Source organism: Cetorhinus maximus, chromosome 12, assembly GCF_964194155.1.
Source record: "Cetorhinus maximus chromosome 12, sCetMax3.hap1.1, whole genome shotgun sequence".
NCBI lineage: Eukaryota > Metazoa > Chordata > Chondrichthyes > Lamniformes > Cetorhinidae > Cetorhinus > Cetorhinus maximus.
Genome location: NC_135890.1, coordinates 75,423,295 through 75,443,424, shown reverse-complemented (window position 1 = coordinate 75,443,424; position 20,130 = coordinate 75,423,295). Strand labels below are relative to the sequence as shown.

Below are 20,130 nucleotides of genomic sequence, written 5' to 3'. Positions count from 1 at the left end.
AAGATTTGCTTGAATGATACTGGAAATGAATAATTTGAAAAAAGACTTGAAAAATTGGGATTTCTGCTCTAGAGCAGAGAAGATTAAGGGGGATTGATCAGAGGTTTTTAACACCATAAAAGGTTTTGAGAGGGAAAATAGTGAAAGATTGTTTCCCCAGTTGGTAAATCAGTAAGACGGAAAACTCAGTTATGCCACAGGAACAAAGAAGCAATTTAGAAGCCTTTTTCTCTCCATAGCTTATTGGAACACGGAGCAAAAACAAGAAACCCTGACTTATATGCAACAAGTCTGTCACCATGTGTAAGGAGAAAGCATTTTTATTGCAACTCTTTGCCGGAACTGAGCAACTTATTCCCTCTTACATATGTTGGCAAACCTACTGCATATTTGCACCAGTTTCTGTTTTTGTTTCAGAATCCTAGCACTTGTAGTTTTTCCCTTTTACTTGTAATTTTTAGAATGTGGTATGTTTTATCAATTGAAATGGGTAATAAACAAGGATGCATAGAACTGGGAATGGTAGCTATGTGCTGTTGAAGAATTAACTGCAGCAGAGATGTAGTCAGCATAGCTTCCTCTTATGCTTTAATTTTTATGATACCATGTCTGATGCATATAGGTGATGTGCTTTCTTCTGGTTTTGCAGGGTTACCAAGAGGAGATCTCCCCTTCTACTGGAGTGGCCAACTCTCCCAAGGTACAGCCTGAATGGTCATGTAGCCAGGTTACAGATGATGAGATGTCTGAAAGTTATTGATTATTTTGGTCTTTTGCTTCTAATATGATATCTCAAGATCTTGGCAACTACCTTCACCTCTCCCTCTCCTTTCCCTCCAGCCTCTCTTCCCACTTCTTCTCCCCATCGCAGAGTCCCCTCAACTATTTATGATCAATGTTAATGACTTGGATGAAAGGACCAGCTATAATTGTAGCAGATTTGCTGGGCGATATGAAATAGATAGGAAGGCAAGTTGTGAGGAGGAGGCAATGGTACTGCAATAGAATATGGATAGGTTAAGGGAGTGGGCAAAAAATTTGGCAGATGAAGTATAATGTGGGAAAATGTGAGATTATCCACCCTGGCAGAAAAATGTGAGATTATCCACTCTGGCAGAAATAATAGAAAAACAGACTTTATTTAAATGGAGAGAAACTACAGAATGCTGCAGTAAAGAGGAATCTGGGTGTCCTTGTACTTGAATCACAAGCAGTTTGAATGCAGGTGCAACAAGTAATTAAGAAGGCAAATGGAAAGCTGGCCTTTATTGTAAGGGGGATGGAGTATAAAAGTGGGGAAGTCTTGCTACAACTGTACAGGGTATCGTGAGACCAGATCCAGATTATTGTGTGCAGTTTTGGTCAAATTCTTTAAGGAGGGAGAAACTTGCATTGGAGGCAGTTCAGAAAAGATTTACATAACAGAGTGGGCTGATTAGGGTAATGTGGTTGATGTGGTGTGCATACACATCCTAAAGGTGTTTGATAAAGTGCCACATAACAGATAAAAACAAAAAGCTAAAAGCTACTGCGGATGCTGGAAATCCAAAACAAAACAAAAACAGAATTACCTGGAAAAACTCAGCAAGTCTGGCAGCATCGGCGGAGAAGAAATCAGTTAACGTTTCGAGCCTTCATGGCCCTTTGGCAGAACTGCAGCATAGTTTCAACAAGGGAGAAATATAAATTGGTTTAAGGTGGGTGGGGGAAGAGACACATTGAGGGTGTGGTGTGAGCAGATAATCAAAAGATGTCACAGACAAAAGGGTCAAAGAGGTGTTGAAGGTGGTGGTCTTTGTCTGAGAAAAGTGCTAATTAAGAATGGAAAACAGGATATTCAAAGTACAGCTCTAGTGGGGGTGGGGTGGAAAGACTAAAGGTTTTAGTTTTAGATTTAAAAATAATGGAAATAGGTGGGGAAAGAAGAATCTATATAAATTATTGAAAAAAAGCGGGTGGGGGGGGGAAAGAAACGGGGTGGGGATGGGGGGAGGGGGAGTTTAAGATCTAAAGTTGTTGAATTCAATATTCAGCCCAGAGGGCTGTAAAGTGCCTAGTCGGAAGATGAGGTGCTGTTCCTCCAGTTTGCGTTGGGCTTCACTGGAACAATGCAGCAAGCCAAGGACAGACATGTTGGCAAGAGAACAGGGTGGAGTGTTAAAATAGCAAGCGACAGGGAGGTTTGGGTCTTTCTTGCGGACAGACCGCAGGTGTTCCGCAAAACGGTCGCCCAGTTTGCGTTTGGTCTCTCCAATGTAGAGGAGACCGCATTGGGAGCAACGAATGCAGTAGACTAAGTTAGGGGAAATGCAAGTGAAATGCTACTTCACTTGAAAGGAGTGTTTGGGCCCTTGGACGGTGAGGAGAGAGGAAGTGAAGGGGCAGGTGTTGCATCTTCTGCGTGGGCATGGGGAGGTGCCATAAGTGGGGGTTGAGGAGTAGGGGGTGATGGAGGAGTGGACCAGGGTGTCCCGGAGGGAACGATCCCTACGGAATGCCGTCAAGGGGGGTGAAGGGAAGATGTGTTTGGTGGTGGCATCATGCTGGAGTTGGCGGAAATGGCGGAGGATGATCCTTTGAATGCGGAGGCTGGTGGGGTGATAAGTGAGGACAAGGGGGACCCTATCATGTTTCTGGGAAGGAGGAGAAGGCGTGAGGGAGGATGCGCGGGATATGGGCCGGACACGGTTGAGGGTCCTGTCAACGACTGTGGATGGAAAACCTCGGTTAAGGAAGAAGGAGGACATGTCAGAGGAGCTGTTTTTGAAGGTAGCGTCATCAGAACAGATGCGACGGAGGCGAAGGAACTGAGAGAATGGGATGGAGTCTTTACAGGAAGCGGGGTGTGAGGAGCTGTAGTCGAGGTAGCTGTGGGAGTCGGTAGGCTTGTAATGGATATTGGTGGACAGTCTATCATCAGAAATTGAGACAGAGAGGTCAAGGAAGGGAAGAGAAGTGTCAGAGATGGACCATGTGAAGATGATGGAGGGGTGGAGATTGGAAGCAAAATTAATAAATTTTTCCAGGTCTCGACGAGAGCATGAAGCAGCACCGAAGTAATCATCGATGTACCGGAGAAAGAGTTGTGGGATGGGGCCGGAGTAGGACTGGAACAAGGAATGTTCCACATACCCCATAAAGAGACAGGCATAGCTGCTTCATGCTCTCGTCGGGACCTGGAAAAATTTATTAATTTTGCTTCCAATCTCCACCCCTCCATCATCTTCACATGGTCCATCTCTGACACTTCTCTTCCCTTCCTTGACCTCTCTGTCTCAATTTCTGATGATAGACTGTCCACCAATATCCATTACAAGCCTACCGACTCCCACAGCTACCTCGACTACAGCTCCTCACACCCCACTTCCTGTAAAGACTCCATCCCATTCTCTCAGTTCCTTCGCCTCCGTCGCATCTGTTCTGATGACGCTACCTTCAAAAACAGCTCCTCTGACATGTCCTCCTTCTTCCTTAACCGAGGTTTTCCATCCACAGTCGTTGACAGGACCCTCAACCGTGTCCGGCCCATATCCCGCGCATCCTCCCTCACGCCTTCTCCTCCTTCCCAGAAACATGATAGGGTCCCCCTTGTCCTCACTTATCACCCCACCAGCCTCCGCATTCAAAGGATCATCCTCCGCCATTTCCGCCAACTCCAGCATGATGCCACCACCAAACACATCTTCCCTTCACCCCCCTTGACGGCATTCCGTAGGGATCGTTCCCTCCGGGACACCCTGGTCCACTCCTCCATCACCCCCTACTCCTCAACCCCCACTTATGGCACCTCCCCATGCCCACGCAGAAGATGCAACACCTGCCCCTTCACTTCCTCTCTCCTCACCGTCCAAGGGCCCAAACACTCCTTTCAAGTGAAGCAGCATTTCACTTGTATTTCCCCTAACTTAGTCTACTGCATTCGTTGCTCCCAATGCGGTCTCCTCTACATTGGAGAGACCAAACGCAAACTGGGCGACCGTTTTGCGGAACACCTGCGGTCTGTCCGCAAGAAAGACCCAAACCTCCCTGTCGCTTGCTATTTTAACACTCCACCCTGTTCTCTTGCCAACATGTCTGTCCTTGGCTTGCTGCATTGTTCCAGTGAAGCCCAACGCAAACTGGAGGAACAGCACCTCATCTTCCGACTAGGCACTTTACAGCCCTCTGGGCTGAATATTGAATTCAACAACTTTAGATCTTAAACTCCCCCTCCCCCCATCCCCACCCCGTTTCTTTTCCCCCCCCACCCGCTTTTTTTCAATAATTTATATAGATTCTTCTTTCCCCACCTATTTCCATTATTTTTAAATCTAAAACTAAAACCTTTAGTCTTTCCACCCCACCCCCACTAGAGCTGTACTTTGAATATCCTGTTTTCCATTCTTAATTAGCACTTTTCTCAGACAAAGACCACCACCTTCAACACCTCTTTGACCCTTTTGTCTGTGACATCTTTTGATTATCTGCTCACACCACACCCTCAATGTGTCTCTTCCCCCACCCACCTTAAACCAATTTATATTTCTCCCTTGTTGAAACTATGCTGCAGTTCTGCCAAAGGGCCATGAAGGCTCGAAACGTTAACTGATTTCTTCTCCGCCGATGCTGCCAGACTTGCTGAGTTTTTCCAGGTAATTCTGTTTTTGTTTTGCCACATAACAGGATTGCCAGCAGAGTTGAAGCCCACAGGATAAAAGGGACAGTGGCAGAGGGATACAAAGATAAAAGCAAAATACTGTGGATGCTGCAAATCTGAAACAAGGTCTGAAGAAGAGTCATATGGACTTGAAACATTAACTCTGTTTTTCTCTGCACAGATGCTGTTAGACCTGCTGAGTTTTTCCAGCATTTTCTGTTTTTGTTTGAGAGGGATATAAAGTTGGCTGAGTGACTGGAGACAAGAGGTTTTTTTTTGGTGAACGGCTGTTTTTCAAACTGAAGGAAGATACATAGTGGGGGTTCCCTAGGGGTCGGTATTAGGACCACTGCTTTTCTTGATCTGAATTAATGATCTAGACTTGGGTGTACAGGGCACAATTTCAAAATTTGCAAATGACACAAAACTTGGAAGTATTGTGAACTGTGAGGAGGATAGTGATAGAATTCAGGAGGACATAGACAGGATGGTGGAATGGGCAGACGAGTAACAGACACAATTTATTGCAGTGAATACATATTTTGGGAGGAAAAATGAGGAGACATAATATAAAATAAGGGATACAGTTCCAATAGGAGTGCAGGGGCAGAGGGACCTTGGGGTACACGTGAACCAAGTGTTGATGGTAGCAGGGCAGGTTGAGAAAGTGGTTAATAAGGCTTACAGGATCATAATAGAAGAAATAAGAGCAAGAGTAGGCCATTTAACCCCTCAAGCCTTCACCATTCAATAAGATCATGGCTGATCTGATTTTAGCCTTATCTCTGCTTTCCTGACACTCCACATAAACCTTGACTCCCTTGTAAATCAAGAATCTTTGGGATTCTTGGCATAAAATACAAAAGCAAGGAAGTTTTGGTGAACCTTTATAAAACACTGATTTGGCCTCAACTGGAGTATTGTGTCCACTTCTGGGCACCATACTGAGGAAGGAAGTGAAGGTGCAGAAGAGATTTATGAAAACGGTTCTGGGGATGAGACACTTCACTTAATGTGGATAGATTGGTCAGCTGGGGCTTTTCTCCTGAGAGAAGAGAAGGTTGAAAGGAGAATTGATAGAGGTCTGGACAGAGTAGATAGGGAGAAACTGTTCTCCTAGGTGGAAGGATCAAGAACCAGAGGACACCAATTTAAGGTGATGAGCAAAAGAACCACAGGTATCATGAAGAAAAATCTCATCGAGTGATTAGAATCTGGAATGCAGATTCCAGATTACCTGTGAGTGTGCTGAAGGCAGATTCAAAATTGGCTTTCAAATGTGAATTGGATAAGCACCTGAAGATAAAATATTTGCAGGCTACAGGGAAAAGGTTCTAGCTGAGTAGCCCTTACGGAGAGCTGGCACAGACATGATGGGCCAAATAGCCTCTTTCTGCACTGTAACAATTCTATGATATTATTTGTTTTTTATTGGCTGTGCCCAGGTGACACTTTAGCTGCAGGTGCAGGACCAGTCAAACCTATCATATACCTCATAACAAATTAAAATGATGAGATAATTTACATCAACACTTTTGTATCCCAAAGATTATAGAGTCTGATTTATGTCCCTTAATCTTCAGAACATTTTGATGTTTTAATCATCCCGGAGGAAAGCTAGCCAAGACCTTAAAAGCCAATAGTTGTTCAATGTTAGTACACGTTATATGCCAAAACTGAAACAGTGCAAGATGCAACTTTTTCCAGTGTTGTAATGAACTGCTCAAAGCCCCAAAGTGTTTGTCTCGCATTTAGGATTACAGCTGCCTACATATTCAGATATGTTTTCTGGCTGCAATGCTGCGCCAGTAAGTCTGTGAATCATTAACTATTACCTTTCAGCAGTTTGTTTAATTCCTGTTATTTGGAGGAAGGAGTGGCCCCCAGATTGGAGATAAACTATAGATTTGAGCTGCAGTGATTTCAGTATTCGGAATTAATTTCTCAATTTAAGAATAAAAGGAAACTTGGGAATATAATTCTTTAAGGTGTGTGGTGGAAACTGGATGCTACCAGTTCTCTAAAGCATAAAACTAAATTGTAGGAAATATTGAACTTGTGTGTTCTTCAATTTCAAGATACCTGTAACTCCTATTTTCTGCACATTTGAAAACCGTTTCTCTGAACTTCATTATTACTATTTTCATTACTTAATATTCTCGGTTCTCATTTCAACCTCAACAGCAGACCTACCCGTCAAATGTGAAAGGCAGCTCCTCTCTCACACGAGACTCTGTTAGTCCACCTGCTCCACGTTCCTCCGAGGAAGACCACGTTTACAGGTACCCAACTGGGACAAGTGCCCCTTTATAAGTAGAGTGGCAGATAACATTATGCTCGATATCATTTTCCTCTCTAAGCAGCATAAAGCGTCTAACTCAAAGACTCTTCCTTAAGCAGAGTAATGGGCATGGACTCTTTCTCTAAACAAAGTGGCAGACAGGAACTTTCCCTCTAAGCAGACTCAGCATTTGGTTAAGACAGATACTCTGTGTCAAAGTGTCAAAGCAGTGAGACAGTTATGTTCTTAAACAAGGATAGGTTCGTTAAATGGAATGGCAGTGATAAAATGGGATTGCCCCTTTGAATAGAGTCACATTGATAGTGAAGGACTGACTGCCTTTTTAAACAGAGTCACAACTTCAGCTGAAAAATATCCCTTTCCAGATAATGCCTACTAAAATGGAGCTGAGTGGATAATGGGTGAGCAGTCAAAGTCTTGTGAGACTTACAGATAGCCTCAGAAGTGGAAACGTTTATCATACCTCTGTTCATCTTGCCTTGCTCAATTTCTGATATTAAAAATAGCGTACTATATTATAAGCAAGTTTATTGTTTAGTGGCATGGTTTGGGTTGTTAACATTTTCTTCACAATGATGGGACAGTGCAACAGTAACTTGTATTTATATGACATCATTAATGCAATGAATGTCCCAACGTGCTACACAGACGATAGCTGGCGAGCAGTATTCTGAGAATTGGAGGGATGACTAAAAGTGAAATTGGATGGGTTTTGGAATCTTCTGAAGGGGCGGAGAGAGTTAATAAAGGGATTCGAGGAGGGAAGTCCAGAGGGCAGACCCATGAATATATAGCGGTCTGTCACTAATGGTGGACCTAGGGATGCATAGAAGATGAAAGTCAGGCAGACAAAAAAATAGGACTGAAGGAAGTGGTAGAGGGCAGAATAACACACGTGCCGTGATCATCAAATGTAAGACATCAGCTGATTTATTCAATTGTTGCCTGTTATCGTAAATTGATACAGGCTAGTAACTGACTTCTCCATTTGAGATTCTGGATCATTCGTCTCAGAAAGAACAATACTGCCCTCCTGTGACTGTCACCTGCAGCTATGTTTTTTGACTGTTAGTTTGAAACCATGCAGGGTTACATACCTGACAAGAAACATGGCACATTGGTTTGATAGTAATTTATAACGAGGTCAAAACCACTTTAACTTTACTGCTGCTGTATAATCCAAAGCTGGTAACAGTGTTGGACTGAGCCAGTGGTAATGTTTAAGCAAGGCATCTAGAAACGTACAGTGTGGCTCAGCCTGTTGAGCTTTCAAATAATAAAGCACTGTTACTTTGTCATTTATGCAGCTTCCCCAATAAGACAAAGTCTGCAGAATCTTCACCGATTGTCATGACCTCTTCACTTGGCAGCAACCTTTCAGAACTGGATCGCCTTCTGCTGGAACTGAATGTGGTGCAACACAACTCACCCAGCAGCTTTGCAACAGGCAAGTGTTTTACGTAATATATGTGAGGAACTTCTGCACTTGCTAGCAGTGTTTTGCTTTGTTTTTATCCAGTTCTTTTGAAAGATTTTTGAGAAAGAAAATGTCTTTTTTTTCTGTTTACTTACCTTCTTTCTCCACTCATACACTGTCCCCCTCTATTATTGTCAATATCCCAAAGAACCTGGAAAACAATATTACTTCCATGGAGATACTTAATTGTCAAGGTGGCCTATTGGTAGAAAAATGCAATTCACTTTGAGGTGTAGAATCCTAGCTACACCAATACTAACCCAAATGGCAGCAGTGGGTAAAACCAACTGTCAGCTTAAAATGAATTCTCTCCTGTTTAACATAAGGCTGGGGGACAAATGGAGAATGTGGGAAGAATTTCTTTTGAGGATGGCAACAAAGAGTGGAAAGAGCATGGAGCAGAAAGGCCATTCTTATAATTGAACTGAAGGTGGAAATTTCCTACTGGACTATGAATCACTTGTGAGATTGTAAATGTATTTGGAAGTGTCAGTGTGAAGAATCAAAGTACAGTGTACACTGCTTGCTTTGATGTTCAAAAGCAGCTGCCAGTCTGTATTTGCATTTAATCTCTATTCATGTAATGTTTGATAAATACAGTAGAGTGTTTAACCGTAAGACTGATTGATTATTGCTGAAATAAGAAGATCCTGCACATCACATTTCTTAATTTCTCCAGTTGTGCTGGTCTCTGTGGCCCAAGAAACTTTCTTCCACTGTGATAAGGGTGGATCAGGTGACCAGTTCCCAGACTTTTGCTAGTGTTGTGGCAGAATTCGCCAGTATGCAATGCATGAAAGTTGCCCATGGGAAAATGCCTTGCTTCTGTTTGAAATTTTTCCTGTAGCACAACTGAAGTTAACAAGAAAGAAATGGTGCAACTCTGAAACCCTATTGTACTATGCTTTGGCACAATAGATTATGGAACCAGGCCACTGCACCATTGGCCTGCCCTACATCATTAGATTTTGGAGAAATTGCAATATCTTAGGGGTGAATTGCAGTTTAATTTTACCCCTCACTTTTTTTTATTCATTCAAGGGATGTGGGCTTCGCTGGCTGGGCCAGCATTTATTGCCCATCCCTAATTGCCCTTGAGAAGATGGTGGTGAGCTGCTTTCTTGAACCGCTCAGTCCATGTGGTATAGGTACACCCACAGTTTGTTAGGAAGGGAGTTCCAGGATTTTGACCCAGCATGCATGGACAGCACATTCTAAAGTAGTTGTGATTTCAGATCTTTATGAATCAATGCACTGCTCCGTTGTTTTTGTACTCAGATCAATACCTGCAGGTTCCCAGTGTTTCAGCCATGTGATCATAGGGAGTTAGCAAGCTGAGGGCGAGCTCATGTCACAAATAGTTGTTTTTTTTAAAAGCAGAATTCTACACATCGTTTGGAGCATTTAACCTCTGAATCAAAGATTTGGGGCAGGGCTTCAAGCCCTACTACAGACTCATGTACATAATCTAAGCTGATGCTTCAGTGAATTATTAAGGATGAGCTGCATTACAAGAAGTACCATCTACCAAATAAGACATTAAACCAATGCCCCATCTCTTAGCTCAGTTGATTGGGAAAGATCCCACAGCATCTATTGCCATGTCCTGGCTGACACTTTTTTTTCAACCAACAACAGTAAAAACATATTATCTGGTCATTTATTCAATTGCTATAAGTGGGACCTCCTGAGTGTGTAACTTGGCTGCTGCCTTTAGCTACAATAGTAACTGTGCTTCAGACATAATCCACAGACTGTGAAGCATTGTGGGATGGCTTGAGGAATTGATGAAGTGCTATATAAATGCAGACTTTTTCTTTATATGACAGATGGGCAAGAATAAGATATAGAGATCTCCAAGGACAACCATGAACCTAGTTTAAAAGAGCTTCTAGTAAATTTTGCTTCCAAGGTAGCTTTAAATCAGGCTTGAGCTATTGGCTATGGTGTGATTAAATCTTATTGTTTTATCTGTCATTTCTCAGAGGAATCCAGCCGCACACCCCCTCCTGCTCCAGTGGCTGGCTCTCAATACACTGGTCAGGAAAATGGAACTCAAATGGGGAAGAAAGTACCTCCCCCAACAAAAGAAAAACCCAAGAGAAATGGGGGCCGAGGAATTGAGGATGTTCGACCTAGCGTGGAAAGCTTATTAGATGAGCTGGAGAGCTCAGTTCCCAGTCCAAGGTGTGTATATGTTGTTGTCCTTCAATCAGTCGTTTCTTATTTCACCTGTCAGTGGGCCGAGGTATAACCTCAGCTCAGCTGTATTGTTAGAAAATTGTAATTCACACACATGCATACTAATTGTTTTTCTGTGATTTGTCATTGAGCCACCTGACCGAGTTAGTGACTGCAATAATGAGATTGAGTGTTTGGCCATTTTGGGCTAGAGAGATTTGTTGACACTATATGCAGACCTCCATCAAGTTACACAGTAACGTGGCAAAAACATTAAAAAGGGAATCCTGTCAATTTTATCATTCCTTAAATACCACAAGGTAAAGAATGCAACTCTGAAATTGAAGGGACTTTTTCTTCCCTACGAGTGAGTCTTTGTTGGCAAGTGGTTCTTAGCTCTTTTGACTTTTCTGTTCCTATATAAATACTATAGGCCACTTTTTCATGTCTCCGTTTATGTAAGTACATGTGCGTGCATGTGTGTGTGTATACAGACTCATTTATTGCCCAGTAAGTTGCAACTTGTCTTGTTCAAAATAAAGTTGCAAAGAGGAACTACACAGCCATATCCTTGTTGCTATGTTATTCCTCAATCGTTTTATTTTTAAACTTTTTAATGTGTGCATCATGCATTTTCAGTGATCTTGTCCATACAGCACAACTCGTACTTCATTGATTACAATAAGGTTATAAAGTAATATTCATACTTTGTAATTTTTTACAAAGCAAGAGAAAGTCACATCAGCCAACAGGAGCCTTGCAACAATACTTCAAACATGTTGCATTTAGCACTTCTGTATTATGATTCAGTGTCATACAGATGCTCGAAGCCATTCATATATTTTTAAATTACAAAAAACCTCATTACAATATGAATCATGGCAGTAGAATAGGAAACTGAACTGAGTTTGAATCTAGATGCATATTTTCTAGTTGTCAGTCCTCAGACATCAACAACTTATAGAAAGATATTTGAATTTCCAGTGATTGACTGGAAGGTTCACACAAGATTTCAAGTTTGAAGATTTTTACTGTAACATCATTGATTAAACACAATTTTAGTAGGCTAGCTATTCTCTAAACTACAGAAAAGTTTCCTCATTTAACTTTTAAAACGACCTAAAATCCCACTCCACGGTTATAGTTTACACTGTCCCTTTACTGGACACTTCATTCTCCAGGAACCAGCCAAAACTATTGTCAGTTCCTGAAAGCTTGCGTTCGTTTTCTTTTTCTAACCAGATAACTTCTAATCCCCGAACTGACTTTTATGATGAGGGTTACCCTGGAGATTCCTCCCTCCAACCAAAGTTAGGTGAATCTGCCAGCTCGTTCAAATCCTCATGATCTTGGTCTCTTGTGCACAAGTTCCCATCCACGTTCTGAGTGGTAAACAATAGAGACTGGCTGCCTCTATCTCACTGCTGTCTCTCAGATTATTGCAGACTGACCTGTCTGTGAGGTTTATGGATTTCTTAACAAAACCGATACCACAATGGCTTTCTATGGCCTGTTCCCCTCTCCAAGCCCATTTTCATGGTAATGTGAATCACACGGGCCTTGTATCCAGGTAGAAATGCTGATTAACTATCTCCTAAACCCGCAACTCTGTTCTACCTTGGAATTAAATAGACGGTTTAAAGTTTAACCATTTATAAAGCCTGACATTCTGAATACCTCCCTGTAAAACTTGTAGACTAATAGTCCACCCAAAGTCAGCACAAATGTTCTTCGCATTGTCTACAGATATGAACATCTTCCCCTTCCTCTCCTCTGTGACTTCCTTTTGCATTGCCATCGTCTTTTAACTTAACTGCCTCCTGTCCTCTCCCACCCACTCAAATTTGTCTCATCTTCCTTGTCTCATCCTTTCCCGTTGTCCCTCACATTATCTCCCACCATCTAACCTTGCTGAGCATGAAAATTTCAAAGTTGGTCTTGGCTACTTGTGTTCAACATCACAGGTAACAGTCTAGTTTATATTTAGCATTCTTTACGTTTGCTTGATTGGGAATATATCATTTTTGTTTCAGTTTTACTTTAATGTTTGAATACAGGCAGCAAAATGAATTTTAACTTAGGCACTGCATACCATTGTGGCATGTTGTAGTTCCAGATGATGCTGACTAGTTTGGTCTCATTTTCAGTCCTGCAACAGCTGTGTCTCCAGTGGAAGGGCCAGCCTCTCAGCGTGACACCCCTAGCCAGCAGCAGGCACGCATTTCTGCATCCTCAGCAACTCGTGAGCTCGATGAGTTGATGGAATCCCTCTCTGTATTCAATGTGAGTGTGAACAGGTTTCTGTCCTTCCTGAGTCCTGTACTAAAGTACAAAAGCCAGGCAAAAGCATTTGCCTCCTAGGCAGCCTAGTGAGTTGTGGTGAAAGCTGTGTTGAATGTTGTAAATGCAGCTGACAGGAATGCGTAGCCCGCAGCAGGTACCTGTTATTTATCAAGGCAACAGGAATGTATTCAGGGGTAAAAAAAAGTGTTTTCTGCATTTCAACTTGGGAAAGAATATCTGAAACTAATTTTTAATGAGGCTTGGGTGGTTATTTACCGGAGCAAAACTTTACCTGGGAGGAGTGCAGTACCTGGAGTTCTGTTGATAAATAGTCAAGAATGTGCCCCCTTCATCTTGTTGAAGGAAATATTTAAGACATGGCTGCTTCATTCAAATAATTATTAACTATATCATACCTGGAATTTATTCAGATGATGAATGCAACTTTTTTTTCAGTTATCTTAATGTTAGTATTTTGGAGGTTATATGTATGTTGCATGAACTTGGAAGAAATTGAACTGAATTGGGTTTTAACTATTCTTCACCTTTTATCTAGACTGTGTCAAAAATAATTCAGTACTCCATTTTGCATTGATTACTAGTAGGCAAGAGGAAGGAATTGGCACCAGGAAGCAGAGACAGATTATTCAAGAAGTGCCTGTAAAAAGGATATAGGAATGAGGCATGAGAAGCTGGGAGTGTGGATGCAATGTAGTGGTATGTTTTGTGGAATGGGCTAGAAAGATGGGGTGTGAGGCATGGAGCCAACGTAATGTAGGATGGAACACAAAGTATTGGCATAATGGATGGAAAGCAAGGCATTGGGAGAGTGCATTGTGTGATATGCTTGATGTGTTAGGGGAATGGTTGGGGTATGAGATGCTGGGGAACATAGTGCAGGGTGGACCATGAAACACTTGAAGAATAGATGGAACATTGGGTGTCTTGGAGTGGTACCGGAGATGGGGTAATAGGGTGAATGTAATGTGGTGTCCCTCAGCAGGGGATAGGTAATGACAAGATCAGATCATTAAAATCTTCTTCATTTATTTTCTCTCTTATTTTCCAATTTACTTCACTTTTCTGTTCTTTCTGTTACTCCCCTCTCCTCGATTTTAGGCTGGTACTGTAACTCCTATAAGTTTTGAATCAGATGAAAAGCAAGAAACATCTGCTCCAAATGCCCTCCCAGTGTCTGCTGCTGCCCAATCTATCATTACTCCATCAGCAACAGGGGTGCAGTTGCCCATGCCGTGCAATTCCCTGTTTATACTTGGTTTACCCTTGCCACTCTCACGAACACCCAGTCCGCTGGAACTGCTGCATATTGATGAGGAGCCTATCTCTTTACACTCAACTGCTTCCACATTACCTAATCCTGTCACTCAGTTGCTTGACCATCCAGATGTTCAATCATCTGTCTCTTTTGCATCAACTTCACCTAATGCCGATGCAAGTTCAGAACTGGACACTGATGTTTCTCTGTCAGTGATGCCAACCATTTCAGAACCTCCTGAGTCATACAAGACCACCCTCAGGGATGTGCAGATAGTGGGAAGTGAAAAAGAACCTGGGAACCAGTTCATTATCACTGAAGTGAAAAATGAAGTTACATCAAATCCTTTAAATGCCACTGAAACTGAAACGTCTGTATCCAAACCAGCATTGACCTCAGGCACTGGGCAGCAGGAGATTGCTACATCGTTGATTACTGACTTTACTGAGATGAATGAAGCTTTAGATAAGCTGTTGTCCTTATATCCTGAGGCTGTGCCAGAAAAGCATGTGGAGGCAAAACAAGAGGTCCTTGAAGCCAAGGTGGTGTCAGTAGACAGAGTGTCATTGTGTCCTGATACTATGGAACTTTCCACCTTGAATATGGAGGTGAGTGAGAGACCACAGTATCAACAGAGTATTGCAAATGGAGCCAAACCTGGAGGAGAAGACTCAACAAAGTTACTCAGTGTGATCAAGTCTTATGAAAAACACGTACAACAGGCAGCACATCAGCAACCGAAACAAAGGGAAATGGATCTAGAACAAAATGGCACGAATCATTGTTCACCGCATCATCAACCCAATGAGGGAGTGCAAGAGGAGCAGTTTGAGTTACCTCCAGTTCAAACTCTCACAGTGGAACGGATTTCTGCTTCTAGTCAGGCAGGCAGAAAGTTTGAATGTGGAATCTTTTACAGAGATTTATGGCATGAGTCCCTACTGCATGGTCACAATAGTGCTAGACACAGAACATGTTGTATTGTTGCAGAGTTTAATGCTCTTAACATTGTCCAAGTCGTAGCCAGTACTGACTGTGTTTAATGGCATTACTAGCGTTGGGATTTTTTATGGATGTATGAATGAGATGAACTTTAATTGCCTTACTTTCTAAACTCACAAAGGGTGTAGACACTGAAATTGGACTAATTGTCTGTGTGTGCAACACTGTGACAAAGCTCTGTGTGCCACCTAGATATATGGGGTACAGACAATGGAATATGTCTCAAATGTGTGGAAAATTGTTTTCGTCTCCTTGATCCAGTAAGTTCTATTTTTGAAGGGCTGCCATGGAAGGCAGGCAAATAGTAACCCTGGTATGCAGTGCATTATAATGTAGAGGACCGGACCTCAGGAGATCCAATGACATCAGAGACCACTTTGTTGTGGGACTTGTGAGATGCTGTTGGCTCCTTCCTTAAAATTAATCTCTCGGAGCTGGTTTCCATGCCATTGTACTGTAGAAATTTGCATATCGTGCCTGGGTTTGATTGGATTGGTTGTCATCAAGTTAAGTAAACAGGAAAGTGGCACACAGAGGTGAGCATCTTAATCGGAGCCTCTCTGCCTGGAGCCCTTACAGGAGTAGTGCCTTAACTGCTGCCGAATGTGTACATGCATTTCTTCAAATTACTTGGTAGGAGTTTGGAGCTTTCTGTTATGTTAAGGTAAGTGCTGCACATGACAACAGCATTCATGAAAAGGCTGCACGTTAACTTGAGTGTGAGTGTAAATGCAGTGTGTGAGGAGTGTATCTGTGTAACTTGCAGAATTGTAGTTTCACTATGTAATGTTCCCTGTGGTGCAGATGAAATCTCTCATTAAGAGGACAAAGCATTCTTCGAAAGTACACCCGATGTACCATGAGGACTTCCAACGCCGCAAATTTGGGCCTGTCATATTTAATAAAAACGTGTCTCAGGATAGGCTAATTGAGGAGCTGCATGGTAGACTGGGGATCGAAAAGAAGGAGCCCAAGAATAGAAAAGTGGATGACTGGCTCACAGAGGGGTTGGTCATCACTTCAAAACCTGTCAGGAAACATGAGGAGGGAACTCACGTGGTTGAGAAGGTAGCTAGAAGAATGCATGAAAAATTGTGACAAGGAAGTGCATGAAGTAAGGTTTGATGCACAAAGAAATTTGATTTTAATGCATTGTGCATGGACTGCTTAATAATTTGCTATAATCCTGATTGAGCTGTGAGCTCAGCCTACTGTACATTTGTTTGCTACAGCCGGATACAATATAGAGAGTTTTCTGCTTGATCAGCTATTGGTTATATTGTGTATTGCAGCACAATTGGATGTGGTCATGCTGTCCATAGGAAAGTGCATAAAGCAGCTGAGGCTCAGATTGAATGAATGCAATTAATTCCTGTTAGTAACTTTCCCAAGCCCAATTTCACCTCTTTCCTTTTTTCCTACATGTGCACAGAAACTTGCAGATCATGCTTTTCTGGATTTATAATGTTCTGTGGGAGATTTGTGGGTTTGGTTTTAATGTCCAGTTTTATTTACGTTACCACCTCGTCTACCTGTATCTCTCAATTCTATGATTATTCTGTTAGTGCCCCTGTGAGCTCAGTTGTTTGTAGTTGATGCTCAACAGGTGGTTGTAAATGGTATTAAACAGTTTAATCATGGTGATTTTAAATGATGTTGCTTGTTCTCAATCATGATTCCATGAAATTAAGCTATATTCTGCCAAACCAAGCCCTACATGGTCTTTGACTTCAGCTGTAAGGTTAAGACTAACCTGTACTTGCAAATGGCACAGCCGAAGGTTCTTTAAGATCTGCTTGTTTAAGAAAATCACTGTGACTTGGCCAAAGTGACTCGGATAATGGTAGAGGTTTCTCCAGCTGGTATGTTGAACATTCATTGAATGCTGTGGAGTTCTGCTGTTCTCCATCAACCTGTTTGTCAAATAGCTTAAAGCATGGTGCAAATTGGGCTGTATGAATGAAAATATCCCATAATCTATATCAGATTCTCAGTACTAAAGCTGCTGTGTGTTTCTCTCCAGATAATAATCACTCCAGAACCCCCTTCTTCGAAGGGTTCTACTCCATCGCCTCATTCTGTTTCACCCTCCCCCCTAGTCAAACAATGCCAAGATAAAAGGAAAAATGAGCTTCTGAAAGTTTCACCCCTGCCTTCTCCCTTTGTGCCTTCCCCACCTCCTCCCCCTGTATCTTCCCTACTTCCTCACCCTGTACCATCCTTACTTCACCTTCCTGTGCCTTCTCCACCTCCTCTCCCTTTGTCTTCCCAACCTTCTGCTTCTTCCCCGTTGTCCTCCATCCGCCCAAGGTCTCAACCTGCACCTCAGTGGAGTAGTTCATCTGATGAATATCAGAAACCATCTGTCCTTTCAATACCACCACCTACATGTTTAAGCCCATGTACTTCGTCACCAAAACAGCATCCACGCTCCTTCTCTCTGCCTGTGGTACAGACCACTGTTGTCCAAGCTGAGCCTTCGCCATCTCCTTCTACACCCACTAGAGCGATGGTGTCAATAGCCTGTCAGACTGATTGCAATAGCAGTGATGAAGACACTCTACAATTCCAACCACAGGCATGGAAGTATTCTATCTTTCATGATTATAGATATTTTAAAAAGCACTTGATTTATGAAGTTTTTGAAGCTTCAGCTTCAGTTTCACTCCTTTTCTAGTGTACTTTGCTCGGATTGTAGGTACATAATCTGATTTCTTAATGTGTAAATAGTGTAAGAAATGTTCTGATGTATAGAATTGTTGCAGAAGTACAGTTATCATCCTATAAATGTAACCAGTATCCAGGTGTTGAAATCTATACTCTTAATCCATTTTGATGCTGTCTTATCACTATTATATAGATCACTAGATTATGATGGTTGCAGTGGTGAGGATAATGAAGTTTGGAGTGTTGTGTATTGTCAGAAATGTCACTCTGTTATGTTTGTTCCTAACCAGGTGTTGTAGAATTATCAAAATGTTACCAATGAGGGCTACTAAGTGGAAACATGTTGGGAGAGGGGCGAGCGATTAACAAAATAGAAATTACTTGTTGGACTTCCTGATCACATAGTCAGTAAATATATTGTACAGTGTGGTACTATGCTATACAATATTTGATCCACATTAATGCTGAGTTAATTGAGTTTCTAATTCACATTAATTACTTTGATTACATCAATTACATCAGAAATTAATCTGCAAATTGGTCAAATTTGCAGATACTAAAAGGGTCATAACACTAACACATGAATCTAGGCACTAACTCTGTACTAGTGTTAACTGAGGGTCACAGTAAATGGGAGAGGTGATATAGTGACATTAGAGTGGAAGTTATCAAACTGATACCAAGTTGTCAAGCTGATCTGAAAGCTTAGTGTCTATGAATAAACCTTGCACTTAGAATTCATAGTTTGGCATATGGAACCATCACTTATGTAAATTTTTATTTGTATATATTATTTGATTGAGCTCCTACTTATAATCACATTATCAAGCTGTTTATTTTGTAAAGTTATTTGACACAACACCAGTAGAGACATTTAACATTGTGGAGTTAAGAAAATGATTGGGCAGTGAAGTTTTGTTCTCATGAAATTATACATGTATTTGTAAACTTGGCCTTTCCCAGTTTTTTGCAATTTTCATTTTCTCTTTATAGGTGAATGCAGCCTTTGAACCTTTGTCACTCACTTCAGCTCCACCCTTTGAGAAGGCAGGGCATTCTTTTCAATTCAGCATGCTCTGTTCTATGCACGCTGCTTCAGTTGTAAATCTAGAGTCAGCTACTGGCTATTCAGTACACAATGCTGTGACCTATTAGGTGTGGGCATGAGAGGTTGTAGTAGATGAATAGAGTCACCCTTCTAGGAGATCATTTGAGATTTTAAATATGTCTACATTCATGCTGTCATGTTACCTAAAGACGTAGCTAACTGTACAACATTCCCAATCCACTTATTAAAAATAAACTTGAACTGGAAGGCAAACCTGTCCTATCCTTGTAAAATGCTTCAGGTTTTAGAAACTTGCTTTGTAACTGACATAATTGCTGCACAATGCCATTGCATTTACCAGTACAAAGATGCAATGCCAGTGATTTCTTGGATGAAAGTTGCAACATTCCTGAAGATATGTGTTTCCAACATCATTTACTAACAGCTAATATAAAAACAAAAAATGCTGGAAATACTCAGCTGGTCTGGCATCTGTGGAGAGAGAAACAACATTCCAGGTTGATGGCCTTTCATTGTTCTGATTGAAAGGTCATCGAATTAAAATGTTCCTCTCACCTTAGGCACTGCCTGACCTGCTAAGTATTGTGCGTTTTCTGTTTTTTATTTCAGATTTCCAGCATTTGCAGCATTTTGCTTTTGCATTTACTAACAGCTGCCTGAATAACCAGTTAGCTGTCTGCATAATCAAACAGCTGTCAGTGATGAATTATTGCATAATATCTAGGAAGGTCGAATGAATAGCGTTGCACATTGTTGTTCAGTAGAACTGAGAGTGTGAACTGCAAAAAGCACCATGAACAGTGAATATAGGGCGCAGGTTTTATATTATGCATCACACGATGCATAAAGATGAAATTTCAGGTTGGGATGTGTACCTATATCTTGTCTCTGAATCATTGAAGGAAATTAAGAGAACAACATATTACTTTCTATTATCAGTTGATTTGAAATCCAATCCAAAATTGAGTTGTATATTTTATTTTGAAGCCAAGGCCATTTGTGCTGGGCTGAAGCAATTCTTGAAAATATTAAAAAAGAAAATGAGCTATATCAGAAACTATTGAATGGGTTAAATCGAATGAGTTTTAAAATCCTGAACATTGTAGGAAAAAGGGTGCAATTCAGAACACAAGAATGCAAATACTTTTGAGGTCCTGGGAAAGATTGGCAGACTATGCAGTGTAATGATTGCAACATAGTGTGGATGTCATGAAGAAAAAACACTATGCATGGCAGT

General features: G+C 41.6%; 1 protein-coding gene across 6 annotated transcripts in view; it reads left to right on the top strand.

The window, feature by feature from the left end:
• The window catches only part of LOC144687594 (paxillin-like), a 177,687-nt gene that overhangs the window by 140,278 nt on the left and 17,279 nt on the right, over nucleotides 1-20,130 (top strand). For 3 of the 6 annotated variants that reach the window (XM_078553921.1, XM_078553926.1, XM_078553925.1), the window contains exons 3-8: nucleotides 650-700; nucleotides 6,821-6,918; nucleotides 8,246-8,385; nucleotides 10,401-10,602; nucleotides 12,744-12,879; nucleotides 13,999-15,902. In XM_078553921.1, coding sequence (XP_078410047.1) covers nucleotides 650-700; nucleotides 6,821-6,918; nucleotides 8,246-8,385; nucleotides 10,401-10,602; nucleotides 12,744-12,879; nucleotides 13,999-15,198 — 1,827 coding nt within the window. In that variant the 3' untranslated portion in view covers nucleotides 15,199-15,902. Of the gene's footprint in view, nucleotides 1-649; nucleotides 701-6,820; nucleotides 6,919-8,245; nucleotides 8,386-10,400; nucleotides 10,603-12,743; nucleotides 12,880-13,998; nucleotides 15,903-15,961; nucleotides 16,226-20,130 lie in introns of those variants that run through there. The other 3 variants (XM_078553923.1, XM_078553922.1, XM_078553924.1) reach the window with 3 other exon arrangements.